At 37.1% G+C, this 17,896-nt stretch overlaps 1 protein-coding gene across 1 annotated transcript in view; it reads left to right on the top strand.

Annotated features, from left to right (window-relative positions):
* Positions 1-17,504, top strand: part of NWD2 (NACHT and WD repeat domain containing 2) — a 34,876-nt gene extending 17,372 nt beyond the window's left edge. The window contains exons 4-7 of the mRNA XM_029962452.1: positions 7,564-7,767; positions 9,273-9,417; positions 9,710-10,299; positions 11,866-17,504. Coding sequence (XP_029818312.1) covers positions 7,564-7,767; positions 9,273-9,417; positions 9,710-10,299; positions 11,866-15,798 — 4,872 coding nt within the window. The 3' untranslated portion in view covers positions 15,799-17,504. The remainder of the gene's footprint in view (positions 1-7,563; positions 7,768-9,272; positions 9,418-9,709; positions 10,300-11,865) is intronic.
* The last annotated feature ends 392 nt before the right edge of the window (positions 17,505-17,896 follow it).

Below are 17,896 nucleotides of genomic sequence, written 5' to 3' on the forward strand. Positions count from 1 at the left end.
TGTTATTATGACCTAAGTATGGAGGAAAAGCAAATGAAAGTGTTTGATACTGTTCTATGGTATTATTTTTCCTTTAAAAACTAAACAGGACAAACAATGTAAAGTAACAGTTCCATCTCTGCTGATACATAAATACACAAGATCTTTCAAAATAGAAATACTTAAAATAAAATGGTTATTTTGCAAGCTATCATTAGCCTCATTTTATGGATAGACAGTCTGAGGCAGTGGCAAAAGCATCAACGAGTTTCCATACTGAGAAGCAGTAAAAGTGGAAAGAAGATTTAAGAGATCTGCAGCAGCTCTAACATTCTGTCTGCTAAGCTGCACTGCCTTACAACTGTTGGCAGGAGAAGAAAAAGGCACTTTGACCTGTAAATCCCAGAAATCACAGATTACATTTTTGTCCTTTTTTCATATTTTTTTTTTATTTCTAATGGTGGTATTTTGGGGATTTTTAATACCAGTGCAACATAACTTTTTTCCTTTGATAGACAAGAAAAGCAGTCAAATGTATTTATTTATTTCAGTAATATTCTCTCTGTGCTTGTATTGTGAGGTCTTTACACTGTACCGCATTGCAGCTAGAAGTACAAAAAAAGGAGCAGAGGCAGCTATTTTCAGGTCATCTCCTGGGCACTCTGGAACTCCAGCTTCCTAAAACTTGGTTTAGATTAAGAATTTTATTATAGCTTTCTTCATCTTGGTTTCAGTTTTCAGTACAGCTCAATTTAATGGCTTGGAGTTTGCCCTAAGAAGCACTTAACATAAATATATTCCATTGAGATTTTAAATAAATTCACTTTTTTTTTTCCTTACTGAACTTATTTAGTGTATTGAAACTAAATTTAAGTAAATATACTTTTCTGGGTTTTAGTTCAGATGATTCACTGTTATTGTTTAGCCATTAGCATTTTTGCTTTGAATTTGAGATGAGTTGACTATTGTTCCCTTAAGTTATTAAAAGTAATAATATAGGATATGCTTTTCTATTAGTTTTGGTAGTAAATTCTTGGTTTCAATTCAAATCATATTTATTTCTGTGAAAGAGAGTTCCAGCTAATCCTGTTATTTTGATTTTCTTTTTTTTTTCACCAGAATACTCTGGCTGCACCTGCACATCTTGTATCACATACATAATTTCTATAGGACACTGTTAAAATGGAGTTAAAATATACTGGCAAGAAACCTAAAGGACCTATAGTTGTACTAAATTTCTTTGAATGGGATATTGAATAAAAGGCCCTTAAAAACTGGTCCCCTGACCATTTGTTTCAGACTTTCAAGATGTGGTTTACCTGTATATTTGGTTATGTCATTTAAGCCCCCATTTCTGCAGACAAGGTAAACATGCCTACATGTTACAATTCTGAGTGCCTTCCTTGACTTTAATGTGCTACTTAGGCAGGCTCACACAAGCAGTGCACTGTCTTACCACCTCCAAATTTAATATGAAAGACAAGACATATAATGTAGCCACTATGCATGTAAAAAGTAAGATTTGAAAACAGTGAAGCGTTTCTTGTAGTTATGCTGAAGTAATTCTGTCTTCATACATACATATAGAGCAATGGAAAGAAATTGATGGGTATTGGCATCTGATGTGTTTTAAGCTTGGTGTTAAGTAGAAGTGTCAATCATTTACTTGTGTTTTTTCTTTATGTATCTCTTTTGTCTATAGAAGTCTGATCCACTACAGACTAACATACTTTTTATCAGCTAACACATGTATGAACATCACAGTAAGCAGTAGAGAAAAAAAACACATTTCTCTGAGCAAAATGGCTATTTGACTGAAATGCATGGCTTTAAAGAGGAAAAAAAAAGGTTTATATCATAAGAAAGATTTTACTACAAAAGGAAAGAAGCCTAGAAGTGCAGGCTAAGGAAGCAGGACTTAGGTCTCTAACCCCAGGATTCACAGAAGGCAATGAAGAGCAAGTGACCACAGAAGAGAGAGGGATCCAGAAGATTCATTCACTTTGTAGCCCTTGTTTAGGGTACTCATGAAAACTATGGAAAAATAAAGTTCATGTTCCTGCTCCAATTAATATTCAGTTACTTGTACAATACTATGCAATTTCTTGTACAGAAAGGAGCTGCACTAGCAGGACGCTACTGTTACCCCATCATTCATGCCCAGAAGCCTTATGAGTAGGGTTTATACCTGGTGACCACAGACTTGTCCTTCTTTCAGTTGAGGAGAGATTTTGAAACAGGTCCCTTTCTTCATGGCTGTGCTCCCTTATTACCTTTTTTGCTATAGATGATGGCCTGCTAGATACATTCTGCTCCTCACCAGTTTTCTTGCCTCCTGGTGAGGGGTGACATGATAACAGACTGCAATCCACAGCTTTCTTGGGGATGGAACATCAGTAAGACCAGCAGTTACCAACCCCTGGCAACAGATGAACTTAATACTCCACAGTATTTTAAAAGCACTTAAATCCCTACAGTTTTCAGGCCAGAGTGTGAAGCATTCAACACATCTTCAATAATGTGAGATACCCTTTCTCCTAATGGAGCTGTTCTACTTTGAATAAGTCATCTTAGTTTAAGCTTACATTAATTTAGCAGGCTGAAATATAAGTCGCTCAGGACCTCATCACAAGAGGGCAAGGCTTTTCTGGTTCAGTAGCGAGTAGTTTCAGTAAGAAGGACAGGGCTGATAATCAGGAACAACAGCTTCCACTACCGGGTTTTATCTAACTATTGCATACCTGTTCCAGCTCTGAGTCCCTGCTCAGGCTTAATTCCCTGCACTTAATTCTTGTGTCACATGGGGACAATAATACTTCCTAATCCCTCATGGATCTTGCAAAAACATGGATCTTTCAAAACCAAATTGTTTAAGGGGTGCTTAGATCTGGGCATACAATTAAAAAATTAATTGTGGTTAGATTTAATTCCTTCAAAGATGATTTCTCGAATGCTTATTCTTCAAAAAGCTGGCAATCCAGGACTGCTCTGAGAAAAGGCAGAGAGGACTTCAGTGTCACATGTGGAACTTCACAAAGACTGAGAAATAGGACTGATTCCATGATGCCCAGCAAAAGATCATTGGATCAGATCTTTCCTGTGTTGGCAAAACCAGTAATTAATATAACTTGCTGTTATTGGACAGCTCGTTTTTTATTAAAATTACCACTAAATATCTTAGTTGGAATTGAGCATATTTAGAACTTCAATTTGTTCTGTTTTAATATAAGGTCTAGTATTAGGGTTTATGAACATTTTAGTGATGATGTCTGAACTGAAGCATTGTGAATCCTTCATATCTCAAGATCTAATCCTAATCTGTGTTTTCTCCTTTTGGTCATTATTGTGACTATGCCTATAATTTTAATATCTTTCCACACCAAGAATAATAGAGTGAAAAATATTTCCCATCTTGATCTAAACAGTAGTTTTTTAACCTTCATTTAATAGTCACTTCAGCCTCAGGCTTAACAAAACATCCCTGGAAGTGTTGGAGGCCATGTTGGCTGGAGCTCTGAGCAACTGGTCTAGTGGAAGGTGTCCCTGCCTATGGCAGGGAGCTTGAAAGTAGATGATCTTTAAGTTTCCTTCCAACCCAAACCATCCTATGATTCTGTGATTCTATGAAAGCTAGCAAGGCTACTGGTTCGATTGCTCTGTGTTAATTCTGCAAAGTTTTGTTAGACACATATGGTTGCTGAGGGTTTTATACATGGTTGTCAGCCTGGTAGATTTATACAGTTCAATCACCTTCAATCTAATGAATCTTTAATTTATGTTTTACTATTAAAGGAAAATGACTCATCAGGTGGGAGATTTTGATTCACGAATCTGCATATAAAACTGTCTCTTGATAATGAACACAGTGTAAACATTACTGTTCCTTTTAAAAATAATTTCCTATAATAATCATCAAAATGCTGCAATGTTATTATCACAAATTGAAATTTTAGGTTCTTACTGTAGAGTACTATAATATTTTTCATAGAGGTCTGAAATAATGGTAATTTTTATTTGTAGACTTAATATGAAACAACATGAAGATTGTGAGAAATTGTATTTTCTTTCAATCCTGTTGCTTCATTTTTCTTTATTTTTCTAAGAAGAAAGCTGCATTTACTTGAAACTGTAGGGAAATGAAGATAGAGCAGATATTTTCAGAGGCTGCTGTAAGCCTCTGGCATGGATGCAGTTCAGACACTGAAGACCCTGGAGAAAAAGCGCAATTCAGATCTTCTCATTTAGGCCTTTAAGGTTTGAGTGGTTTTGTGGTACCCTGATGGACTACACTTATACAGACAGATATAAATTTAACCATAATGATACCAAAAGAGAAGGAGTTACCTCCAAGCCTCACCTTTGTGTCTAACGGGGGAAGGTGTAGTTTTCACAGCCTGTGCATGCAAATGCACCCATCCTAAGGCTGTCATGTAACCCTACAAACACATAGTCTTTTAAAATTACAGCAAATGCATATAATCTGTTTATACTCCTTAGTCTTTTTTTTCTTTACCAATGCCACTGCTACTGGAAAACTTTCAGTGCATCTAGGGACTGTTCCTCAGGAACCTGGTGTGTTTATGTGGTGTAACCCAGCATTCAAGAATCAGTTTCTCAGTAGAAAACAGCTGCACTTACTCAGCATGCCTCCTGCTTCCAGCCTGGGGTGTGATACCACAGTCCTTTAGAAAAACAGTGTCAGTTACTTCAATCCTCTCCAGAAAAATGAAAAGGAGTTGTGTTTCAATACCTCAGTTAAAGGGCCAGTAAAACTGGGCTGTAGATTGAGGCTAGTCTGAAATTATCAGAAAGCACAGGAGTGACTACATGAAGACTTTCTACAACATAACATTTTCTACCAAAATATTCTTCAGATGGCTACATAGAGTCAGATAATACCAAATACCAAATACATACTGATACCAAAACCTCAGCTGACTTCTATCAGTGCAGTACCTGAGATTGTCTTGCTCTAAATGACCTGCTCAGCACAGTATTCAGGATTTGCTGGATCATATCAAAGTTCGTTTTATTGTGTTTTGCTCAAGTAGTCAGTAGGATGATCCCTAATATGAGATTATTTACATAATGTCTTTTGCAGTGACAGATGAAAGAAAAAACTCTGTCTTTCAATTTTAAAGTAATACTGATTGTTATTTGCCTATAGTACAGTGGAGAGAGAACAGTACAAACCATACCAGAGAAGCAGAAAAGTACACAGAATAATTCTAAAACAAACATAGATAATTTAATGCAGTACATTAAAATCAGACATATTAATGTTAACATTGTTAATGAAGGGCCCAGCTATTGATCTTTGCTTAGGCAACTGTCTATTGAATCCACTGGACTTAAATTCAGAAAAAATGTAGCCTAGTGAACTCTCAGTAATAATTTCTATGTAAGGTAAAAGCTTCTCTGAGAGAAATTTTATGAGAATTCTACCTCAACATGAATGTTAAAAGGCTTTCCAATTCATCATAATAAGAGTTATTAACCTCAGTTGAATGAAGGAAAATAATATTATATTTTGTTTAACCTCTGCAGCTTCAGAATTCAAAAATTATAGGTCTCTATGAATAGATCAGAACAGTAAAAGCTTCAAAATTTTCCCCAGCTATTTCATTATGTGAAGCTACATAGTTCTCTCTATGAGGGGAGCTACTAGTTAGAATGATAGAAAAAATAAATTCAGATTATAAAAATATTGGATAATTTCATTTCATTAAAATTATTATATAATTCTAGTTACTGAACAAATTTGCTACAATCTCTTGACTCCTTGATGTGCACCCTGAATCAAACTGCTGTGGGATCTGAATGGGCAGTCAGGCAAACCCAACTTTCCCCTGATCCCTCTCTATTGGAGAAGCCTCTTGAAGAACTCAAGTGCTGTGACCTGTCAGAAACTGGAACCTGGCTATATGAGCTATCACAATTCCTACATTCCTTCACTTCTCCTAAGCAGTGGACAGACACTGACTTTTTCCTGCCCACCAGCTCTTTGTCACAGCTCCTCTGTTGAAGGATGCCAACTTCTTGCCATCAAAGCCAGCTTGGTAGTTCATATGAGTTCTTCCTAATCTGCTCCAGGCAAAACTAAGCCAGGTTAGTTTACACGATGTGAAGTGTGGTCTGAGCTAACTGAGGTGGTTTTCCCCAAAAGAGTTTAGGAAATGTTCATGCACTGCTCTGATGTCTGTGCTCTGAGGCTGCAGCATCTGGCTTGGTAAGCCACTGAAGTATCTTCTGCCAACATAACTGAGTTCAGAAAAGTGGTCTGCTGCTTCATGCTTTTATAATCAGTGAAGTAGGCTTCATCATCATCAGTTATTGATTTTCAGGCTGATCTTCAGCTGGAAGAGTTTAAAACAGCTTCTCATTATGATGAGTGGTTTAAAAATAATGAATATTTAGATATTATTATTTACAAACAAGGTCATTTACATCTTTAGGGTACTACTGTATTTGCATTAGCATTACTTTACTAAGAGATCTTTCTGATTAAAATCAAAATGTTGATACTGTTGGTTCCTCTCTGCATGAAGTCCTCCTCATTAACTGAAGATCTTTACTGAATACATTTAAAATTAGGAAAGAATTTTCAAAAATCCCATTATAAATGAAGTAAGAATTCTCACTGACTTTTGTGGACCAAGTATATAATGAAGAATTGATCTGATGATCACAAATTTGAAAAAAATTGATGAAAGATTGCAGTAATTTCCTATACCACTATAAAGTCCAGGACATTACAATCATATTTTATAGAATATTTATGGATAGTAAACTACATAAATAAATTCAAAAAAGAGTATTTAGAATACCATAACCACCTCATTTTTGAAAGTGAAATATCTCCTGTGCCACAGTTTAAAAACTGACTTCCACAAACCTTTACCTTTATACAAAAGATACGCATTTAAGTACTAAAATGGAGTTTGATCCATTTCTACTCAGTATTTTGTCTTTTCTTGCCCCACTGTTCTTCAGTGAACAGCTACCAGGGCAAAGACAACAAAGGAATATAAAACAGCAAAGTAGCTCATGGTTCTGCAACATTGATCCTTAGTATTGCTGGTATAAGCCACATCTTTAATAGCACCAATATGAACTGTGCATAATATCATGTGAATTTTCATCAAACAGAACACGAACTTTTATAAGAATAAAGGCATGCATACTTATCCTTTGTCCACAGAAAAGTATTTTGACATTTGCTTTTTCATGTGAGATTAATCTCTACCTGTGACTAATGGAACTCAGTAGTACATGAGTCAACACTGTGCTAAGTATGTTGGATATTTTTTAATTAATTCTTTTGAATGCCTTTGTATTTTTATTACCAGTTAATAATATGAAAGACCATACATCTACTTGAAATTTTACCAGGTCATATAAGATACAGTTCAATACAGTACCCTTTACAGTAATTCATCTCACACAGTATTTGTTTCCCTTCCTAGTAATTTCAAAGTCATTAACTACTATTAGAATTATTTTTATGAAATTCAGACCCCGAGGAGGCTTTTTTTGCATAACGAAAAAGAAAAATTTAATCCCTACTTTCCTGTAAATACATAGGGCCTATTGGGAGAGAAGTATGGGAACATACGAATACCAGGGGAAGTTGAATCGTCAGAATTTGAAATGATCCTGGATGCTGCTGTAGAGGCCAAGCTAGAGACAAGGATTTTAGAAGAGTGGTACTGCAGGGATGAGAATGCAGTGCCACCAGCATATTACCTCAGACCAAAATCTGAAATGCTGAAGAACTACCAGAATACGGTAAGTCATAGTCACTGCTCAACAAAATTCTTCTCTGTCAGTTAGTGCCAGGGAGTCCCCAAGGCCAGGCACTTGCTGCTGTCTCTGAATTGGCTTCTACAGTGCTGTCCACACCTGAGCAACTGCTGCTGTGATGCTCCTTTCCCACGCATGGTGAAGGCAGCAGCCGCAAAACACCAAGGAACTTGACTCCTGCATTGATGTACTCTCTGATAACAGCTGGAGGAAAGGGACTGTTGTCATCCATGACCTACTGGAGCTAGTGAGACAGCTGTACAGATTTCTCTTTCCTTCCCTGATGCTGTAACAGGGAAAGCTCAGGCTCTTCTACTTAGTATTGTGCTTTTGCTAGATTTCAATGAACAGGACTTGCAGAGGAATTTTCCCTTCTATGCCCATAGAAGAAAACTCTCTAATAAGTGCTTAGCATGTCTTGAGTTAGGTGTCATACTTTTAACTTATTAACTGTATTATAAGATTTTGGAACACTGTTAATTATTATTTTTAAAACAGGCATATGCCTTTAATTGATGACAACAAAAACTGTATATTATCAGGGCTCAATTCTATCCTCCTACACATCCAATATAACAAAGGATAGATTTTAGTGTACAAAAAATGAAGTCCTTAAAGGAGTTTTCACTTCACTTTCAATGCATACTGTATTACTGGTTTGGGAGTTTTTATTAATCTTTTATACCTTTCTTCAAACTACTGATACATAGGACTAGCTAAAAACATGTTCATAACTTAAAGCTGTAACTTAAAGGTGTGGCATAGATGTAACATAACTTAAAGATGTAACACAGACTTACATCTCATAAACTTACAGAAAGGAATAAAATATACACAGCTGTTAATATGTCAAGAAAGAGTTGCTAGGGGGCTTGTCCCGGAGGTTGTTCTTTTTCCTGTTACACCCTCCAGGAAAACTGGAGACCCCTTAAAGATTTCATCTGTAGTAAGTAAAGCCCAACTGCCTTAGAGAAACCTCCATCATGGCATTTGCAAGATACCATCTGAAAGTATTAGTGAATTTATATTAGAGTTCCTCTCTGATGACAGTAAGATTACTGTTACTATAGTAATGAATGAATGAAAGTAATGTCACATATGATCTTGTATTTTTAAAATATGCTAGCTAATATTCAAGTTTAAATTATTACCATTATTACTTCTCAGTAAAGGAGTGATAATTTTAGCAGTATTACTGTGGCTTTATTATTTCAGGCTTGGTTTTCAAAATCCTCTTTCTATAAAGGTATTATTGGCCTTATTCTTGAAAAATATTGCATTAGCTGCCTACACTAGGAATTCACAAAATACTCCAAGTAGCTACATTATGATCACCTTCAGTATAAAAAGTTTAACCCTTATTTATTTTTTTCAGTGTATGTGTTTCTCTGTTACTATGTTATTTTTGACCTTGAATATTAGACTGCTACTTTCTGAAGTTGTAGATGTGTGTATTATACCTACTGTGTAACTGTGGATATTTTTAAAAGATGGAATCTTCTCCAAACTCTATGAATGAGAACAAATGGCAAGATATATCAGAAGAGATTAAGAAGATTTTTAAGACTGCTGTGAAATTGCTGTATGAGAAAGGAAAAATGAAACATAGCCAAGCAAAGAGATATCTTTCCTCTGGTAAAGTTCCCACTAACAATTTCTATGTTATCCATTTATTGTCTTTTCTGTCAACCTTTCCTCAAACATGAAGATATATTTCTGTTGGCATTTCTCATATAATTAAAGAGAGGGGGGAAAAAAGGTTTGTTATGTTTGCTTGAGACTAAAACCCATAGAAAAGTACCCAGCAAATTTTCCATTTTTTTAGTTTTTTACAAACAGATGCAATCATTTAAGAGTCTGCCTGTTGGGAGTAGGGCATGTTTATAAAGAAAAGTTAACAGAGACTCTGTGTTCTTTTCATCCTCAGCTATTGAAGATGAACTTGATTTTGCTTTGGGTAAACAAACACCAGCTTTCCTAAAGAAGTGTGTTTGCTACATTCGGAAAATTGCCAACATCGAGCGCTTCGTTAAAATTCCAGAGATGGGAAAATACATGGATGTGGTACATACAGCAGGGAAGTTTCTACGAGATCCTGAAGCCCATGAGAAACTAATCAAGCTCAGGGACGAATTCATTCCTACCATTGTCGCATCGTCCAATCTGAGAGTGTACACATCCGTCACTCACTGTGACATGAAACTGGGCTACTCCCAAGAAGTGGAGAACCATTACATCGAAGGACTTGGTAAACAGTTCTATGAAGACATGATTGATATAATCCAAGCTACAGTGCAGCAGAATTTTGACACGGAGACAGACACACTGTATGATGAAGTTCTTCAACACTCATCGCTGTGTAAAACGTACTCCACTTTTTATGAATATAGATGTGAGGCATTAAACATAGTTCACAAGTATGTTTTACCTAGCAAAATAGGACACATTAACCCTCTTATCATATATGGAGGACCATGCACAGGGAAGACTCTTCTATTAGCTGAAGCGGCAAAGAAGGTAAATAAATACCTTACATAATAATGTCATGTTGGGAGTATTACTGTGTGTAAAGGCCAACTTTGTTTTCATTCTTCCTTTTGTCAACAGATCAGATATCAGCCCTCAATATATAAAATAAAAATAATAAAAGGTATATTCAGCATATTATTGTACACATATGCAGAAAAATAGTTACCTTCCGATAATAACATATCTGTATCATGTGCTTAGCCAAAACAAAAAAAGGTTAACAGAGCTCTTAGAAGCCTAAGAGGAATCAATATATTTTGAATTAACAATGTGTATTGCAGAATGATCTCTCCCTCTTGTTCCACTGAGGTCCTATGAATCTGCAACCATCTAAACATCATGTGCTGGTTTTAGTCTTAAACACAAATGCAGTATTTCTTTCCAAGTCATGCCATTTCATGTTCTTATCAGAAATTATTCCAGAATTAGTCTAATACACTTACTACAAATCTATCTGAAATAATCTGCAAAAATACCTGTACTTATTTATCTGACATATGCTGTTTAAGTCATTGAGCTGATTACTACAGGCAAATGAATGAAACACTTTGTGCCAGAGGGGACCAGATGCAGAAAAAGACCAAGCTGGCATCTCTAAGCCTAATTCTTCAGCTGGGAGTCACAACTTTGAGTTCTGTGCAGGGTGGTCAGAGAATTTAGCATAGTGGGCTAGGAAACAGCCATATCAGGCAGAAAGAAATGGAGAAGGGAACAATACTGTTTATAATGTATCTACTTCCTATAGAGTGACATTAGTTGTGTATATGAAATTGGGATTTGCAAATTAAGCTCTTTTTTCAGATCTGAGTACATAAGTCAATCTAGAGACTCTGCTTATGCTTTTCTTTTAAAATACTGTAATTTTTTTAAGTGTGGTGAAAAGATGTGGCAAGTAAAAGAGCTGAGCTTGTTAGCCTCCACAGACAGGGAAGATTTAAAACCACATTCCTCACTTGCTTAGTGATCTAACCAAAAGACAGATACTTTTTCCTCCTTCTGGCAGTGTTTTAGAGAAAAAGACAGATACACCAAGGCAGAGTGTAGTTCTGTGGGCCAGGGTTTAAGGTAACCAGCTAGTTAAGGGCAACCTGTACTCTGATCCCTGTCCTCTAGTGACATTCATTTTTATTCAGCTGGGAATCCGTGTTAAACATGTTCTGGTGGTAGGCTGACCGAGGATGACATTGCATAGTGTCTAAGGGAGTTTATTTATAAGACACTCTACCTACTTACTTTCTGAAGTGACACAGATTTTGCCAAGAATACCCTGGGATTCATGGACTACATTCTAGTCATGTCCCCTTTGACATAAGCCTTTTTGTGGATCTGAGTCTTAGTGTTTTGAGATATTACCTATGCTAAACAAAGATGATATATGCTTTGAATTTCATTCAGTGGACATAAATCAACCCACCTCAAACTCTGCAAGTGAAAGCATTTTTATTCAACTAGTAATATTTTAAAATGATTTATTTATATACAGGCTATCACTATTTATAAACTCTGTTACTGTGCTTCACTGAGATATAAACTAAATTATGCTCTATATTCTAGGCCTATTCCTGGTTGCAAGAAGAGATGGGACCAGATTCTGACCCTGTGGTAGTTATAAGATTTTTGGGATCCACTGAAACAAGTACAGATCTGAAGAATATACTTCAGAGCATTTGTGAACAACTAGCAGTCAACTACCGTTGCCTCGTACAAAGTTACCCAAAAAAGATTCATGACCTTCGGGACTTGTTCATAAATCTCTTGAATGAGTCTTCCTTTCACAGGCCACTGGTTATAATATTTGATGCCCTAGAACAGCTAACAGATAGTGATGATGGTAGGAAGCTCTGGTGGCTTCCCATTCACCTTCCCCGCTCAGTACGGATAATTTTGTCAACACTGCCAAACAAGCATGGGATCTTGCAAAAACTGAGGTGCCTTATTCATGAAGAAAGCAACTATATTGAATTGACTGCAAGGGACAGAAAGACGTGTAGTCAAGTACTGAAACATCAACTGCTGCGAGTTAAAAGAAAAGTAACATCAGGGCAACAAATCTATGTCAATCAGGCATTCTCCAAGTGCACACTGCCTATGTTTGTGAACTTAACCTTCAGAGAGGTCAGGAACTGGAGATCACACAAGGATGTGGATGAGTCCTCCCTCTGTGTCACTGTCCATGAAAGCATAGAGCAGTTGTTTTGGTCACTGGAAAACAAGTGTGGATCAAGACTATTGTCAAGAGCACTTGGCTACATTACTATGTCCAGATCTGGCCTGAGTGAAATGGAACTGGAAGATATTTTAGCCCTTGACAACAGTGTTATGTATGAACTGAATGAGAGCGTCAGAGACAGTAATCCATTGAGAATTCCATATATATATATTGCAAGGCTTAAGGAGGGCTTACAAGGATACTTAATAGAGCGACAGGTGAAAAATGTAACACTGCTTCTTTGGGCAAATAGGCACTTGCAGCTAATTGCCCAGAAACTGTACCTGCACAACGAAGAAGACTTGCGTGAAATGCACACAGTCATGGCAGAGTATTTCCTTGGTGTTTGGTCTGGTGGACGAAGAAAACCTTTTTACAGCAATGACCAATATCTGAGTGGCTGTCCTGACCATGACAGTAGAGGCCTGAACGAGGATGAAAAGCATTGCATGGATCAGACTGCTTTTGACAGGCAGGCACCAGATCAGCCATGGGTCTTTCAGTGTAATCCATTAGAACCTGATATCTTTTTTATCAATCACAGAAAAATGACGGAGCTTATCCATCACTTGACAAGATGTGGAAGAACTGATGATCTTCTGTATGGAGTCATTATGAACTTCAGCTGGCTGTACACCATGATTAGAATAGGGCAGTTTGATAAAGCACTTTCTGACATAGAACTGGCTTACACCTACTCTCAAGAAAAAGAGCTGAAATTTCTGGCCAGTACCCTCCGCAGTATAAAGTTCAAAGTAGTAAAATACCCAGGTTCACTCTCTGCTGAATTGCAGCAGAGGCTTCTCCCAGTAGTAAGTTCATTGCCCAAACTCCGACATCTCCTCCTAGAATGTGACAAGGATGGACCCAAGTACTGCTCTATCGTCCCTTTGCATTCTTCCATGGATGTCACTTACAGCCCTGAGCGCCTGCCATTGTCATCCAGCTGCATGCATGTCACTGAGATTTTGCCTACATTTAATCCCAGCACAATTATTGCTGCTTTAGAAAATGGCTCCATTAGCACTTGGGATGTAGAGACCCGCCAGTTACTAAGGCAAATTACAACAGCTCCGTCCGTTATCTTAGGGATGAAGCTCACTAGTGATGAAAAGTATCTTGTAGTGGCTACAACAAACAACACTCTTTTGATATATGATAACATAAATTCCTGTCTTCTGTCTGAGGTGGAAATTAAGGGATCAAAACATTGTGGAATTGGGGGCTCCACTTTTATAAATGGATTTACATTATCAGTCAACCATGCACTTGCTTGGCTGGAGGCCAGCAAAGATGTTACGGTAATAGATCTGCTTTACGGCTGGCCTCTCTATCACTTCCACTGCTGGTACGAAGTGACCTGTGTGCAGTGTTCTCCAGATGGAGTTTATGCATTCTGTGGACAGTATTTGAACACTGCAACCATTTTTCACTTGGGCAGTGGAGAGAAGCTGACCACTGTGACATCTGAATTTTCAAGTGGGTTTGTGAAATTCCTTCTCATTCTGGACACAGCCCAAGAAATGGTGATGGTGGACAGTGAGGGTAGCCTCTCTGTTTGGAATATGGAGGAGATTGCAAGTCCCCAGCTTACAGATGACTTTGACTGCAGAAAGGAAGACAGTGAAGTTGTCAGCATAGAGCTTTCTGAAGACCAAAGTGCAATTTTAATTTGTAAGGCTCTCAGCATTGAACTTCTTGACACTCGTGTGTGGAAGGTGGCTGAAAAGTTTAGAGCTAAACACAATGAGCGTTTTATATCTGCCGTGTTGTCCAAAAATAGCAACTGTATAATTGCTTCAATGGAAAATACCTCAGCCATTTTTGTTTGGAGAAGAGATACTGGACAGTGTATGGCAAGCTTACAGGAAATCTCAGGAACTATAGTCAGGCTAATTAAATCAAATCATCATAACATGCTGCTATCCTTATCCACCAGTGGTGTCCTTTCTATTTGGGATATAGACATCATAACTGCTATGTCCAATATTGACAAATCTGGCAAGCCTATCCAAAGGCTGGTGTTGCCAGCCAGAGGTGAATTAATATACACATTAGATGGATCAGATTCTGTCCATAAGTGGAACTTCAGCACTGGATTCATTGAAGCTGTGTTCAAGCATGAAGGTATTGTTGAAAACTGCGTGCTGACCTCTTCTGGAGAGATAATGGTTACATCAGATGACAAATGTAGCCAGTACGTATGGCACACTGTTAGTGGTGAAAATATCTTCCGCATTAATGGACAAAAAATCTCAGAACTAATGATTACTCATAATGATCAATTTGTAGTCTCTCTCTGTGAGCAAAATGCATCCAGAGTTTGGCGACTGGCCACAGGACATAGAGTTTGCAATATTTTAGTTGCCTTACAGAATGCATTTATAACAACTGCAAATACATTCGTAGTCGGAATGGCAAAGAACAAAGTCTTGGCTGTCAGTCTCTGGACAGGCAGCATAACAAAGAAGTTTTGCTGTGATGACGGTGCAAGCATTGTGGATATTAAGTTGATACCAGACTGCCCAGATATTATCGTATTTATAACATCTACTGAAACCGTGAATATCTGGAGCTTAACAGAAGAAGTCATCTGCAAGCGTGTACAGTTGCCTACCAATTTCTTAAAAAAATTGGAAGACTTTGAAATATCTCCAAATGGGAAGCTAGGAATTATAACGCGTGGTGATGAGAACATCAATGTGCTTGATTTATACAGTGGAAAACTTCGTGTGGTTCACGCTCCGGGTGTCATCTGGCGGCAGAGGCTGTCTCGTGATGGTCGCTACCTGGTATACATTTGTTGTCGTGGTGAGGAAGATGATGATAATGGTGCGGTCTCCAGCTTAATTGTAATGAGGCTGGCTGATGGCAAAAACATTGGTGCCTGTTCTCTTTATAAAACTCCCACTTTTCTTACACTCTCACAGAGACATTTAAACATTATTATTGGATTTGATGATGGAAGTATAGGTACTTACACTGTAGTGGATCGAGTTGACGCTGCACTGAAAATCAAAATTGCTACTTCAAACAGCCGTCAGATTTTCAATAACACAACACAAGTGATTAGGCCAAAATGTCACAATTATAGCTTCAAAGCAGCTGCAGACTGCATTTGGAGGGAATCAACAGAAGTATTTGCAAGGGATAGCCCCATTACAGTTATAGAGCCTGAGGTGAGTGAAGCAACACCAACCAAAAAACACAACTATTGCTATGAGAAAGTGTGCTCAGCCATAGATTGCAGAGGACACAGTTTTGCCTCTGACAACTAACTAACCATCTGGATGAGCTTATCTGAATAGTATACTTGCATAGGTATGTTTTCTGAATTCATGTAAAAATCAGTGTGTTTCTTGGAAGACAGATAGAAACAGCAGAGGGCAGACCAGCTGGTTTTTTTCTGTGTTACACTTATGTAAACATAAAAGTAAATATAAATGGGCTGCAGGGTTTTTTTTTAATTTCAGAATACAAGGTTCAGTCCAGAATTTCACCAGGGCCTTGATTAAAAATTTCTAGCAATACTGTCAAAATTGTTATGCTATTACAGAAGTCAGGTGATCACATTTGGGTCTGACAGACTGTTTTAACTAGAACTAAACCTCCACATGATTGGTGAGAAGAGTCAGACCACTGTTTTATATTCCAAGTCACCTAGATGGGTCTACAGCTAACAGTCGGCTTTATAACCACTTGCAAAAATGCATTTTTCTGCTTGATGGTGCAATGACAAGATGTCACCTGCCAACCTGGAACACTTGATACATTCCATCATCATTTTAAAAATGCTTACTTTGATTTTTCTTTTTAATTGGGATTATTCTTTGGGTTGAATGGAGTAGGTGCCAGTCAACTGTAAACATGTTACCATGTGAGGCAACAAGTATTTGTTTCACCTTAATGAATGGACTGAAAGCTTTTTTTTTTTTAACTGCATGCAGGGATTTCAGATTTCTGTATTGTGATAAAATGAAAAAAATCCTAAGTTGTAAAAGAAGTATAGGGATTGGGGTTTTATTTTTGGTTTAGGGAAATTTTTCGTCTTCATAGTGTGTATTAGTCAGGTCATAATGAAAATTTTTCAAAGACAAAGAGCGTTACAGATGAACAGTTAAACACATTAATTTCTTTATGTTAAAAGGTTGCTATCTGTTTTGTTGTAAGAAAATCTAAAGTATCTCCTATGTCCCTAAAGTAATCTTAATAGTTTTCAGATCTGCCATATATTAATCCTTATAACATTTGCCTTACTATCATTTTTGTGCTTTCCCATGATAAATACAGATCAAATGACCAAACACTCTGGGACACTTAGTATATGTGGTGAAATCCTCCACTACACATAAAGGCTGTTCAAAGGTCCTTTACTGGTCCAATTTGTAATGGGTTTTTCTTACTTCCACATATGTACAATCTTCACTTTCTGCTTTAGAACTGTTTTGAGCCTTTTGTACAGTTTTACCGTTTCAAGGGAGAAATTGTGAAATAACGACAAATGCTGTAAAAAATTTACATTTTCCCAAGTAAAAACATATATTGGACAATATCTGAAAGGATAATAAAATTTTCCCCTCCTTACATATCTTAAAGATGGCACATCTGTGGATATATTTTCAAATTATTTAAACAGAATAATTTTATTTTTAAAATCAGAACCCCATGTCACAGATTTCCAAGAAATGAATGCTAAGCTAGAATTTAATGTAGTGTGTGAATGTCCAGTGTAAAAGCCAATATAGTATATTAAGTGACTTGAATGATTTTTCCTAACTTGTTTGCAACTAATAGATCATATTGAATGTTTTTATGTAAACTTTGTATTGTTGGGAAAACCTACCCAATCAGAGATTTATATTTTCATAAATGTCAAATTTAGTTAAATTTTGTTACAAAGTTGTTAAATTAGAAATCTATTGCAGTCTTCAAACAATATACAGTCTTGTGTATGCATTGTTTGTACTAATAAACTATGGAAGCAGACTTGTACATGTCCCTTAATTTCAGGGAAATTTCACTCTGGCAGAGGGACACAAGGCCTTCACAGCTCCCTTTGGCCTGTATTTAAATAATTTCTGAGGGCTATATTCATAAGGAAAAATTTCAGTATTTTCCCCTTTCACTTGACTAAATCAAGCATTCAAAAACCCCAATGAGATTTGCCAAAAAAGCACCATGCTTAGGTGGTGTTTATGACTAGATTGCATACTGCTGGTATGCAAGTCAACAGACATGAAGGCTTGTGTAAACTACCCAGGACAAAGCACAGAAGAGAGAGGAGCACCTGAAATCCCACTTCTCTTCAGACCTGTGGAGCTATGGACCTGTGGGAACCACGGCTCCCAGGATCCTGTCCTGAAGGTAAACAACTTC

The sequence above is a fragment of the Manacus vitellinus genome, unplaced genomic scaffold (genome assembly GCF_001715985.3).
Source record: "Manacus vitellinus isolate BGI_N305 unplaced genomic scaffold, ASM171598v3 scaffold_0_pilon, whole genome shotgun sequence".
NCBI classification, from domain to species: domain Eukaryota; kingdom Metazoa; phylum Chordata; class Aves; order Passeriformes; family Pipridae; genus Manacus; species Manacus vitellinus.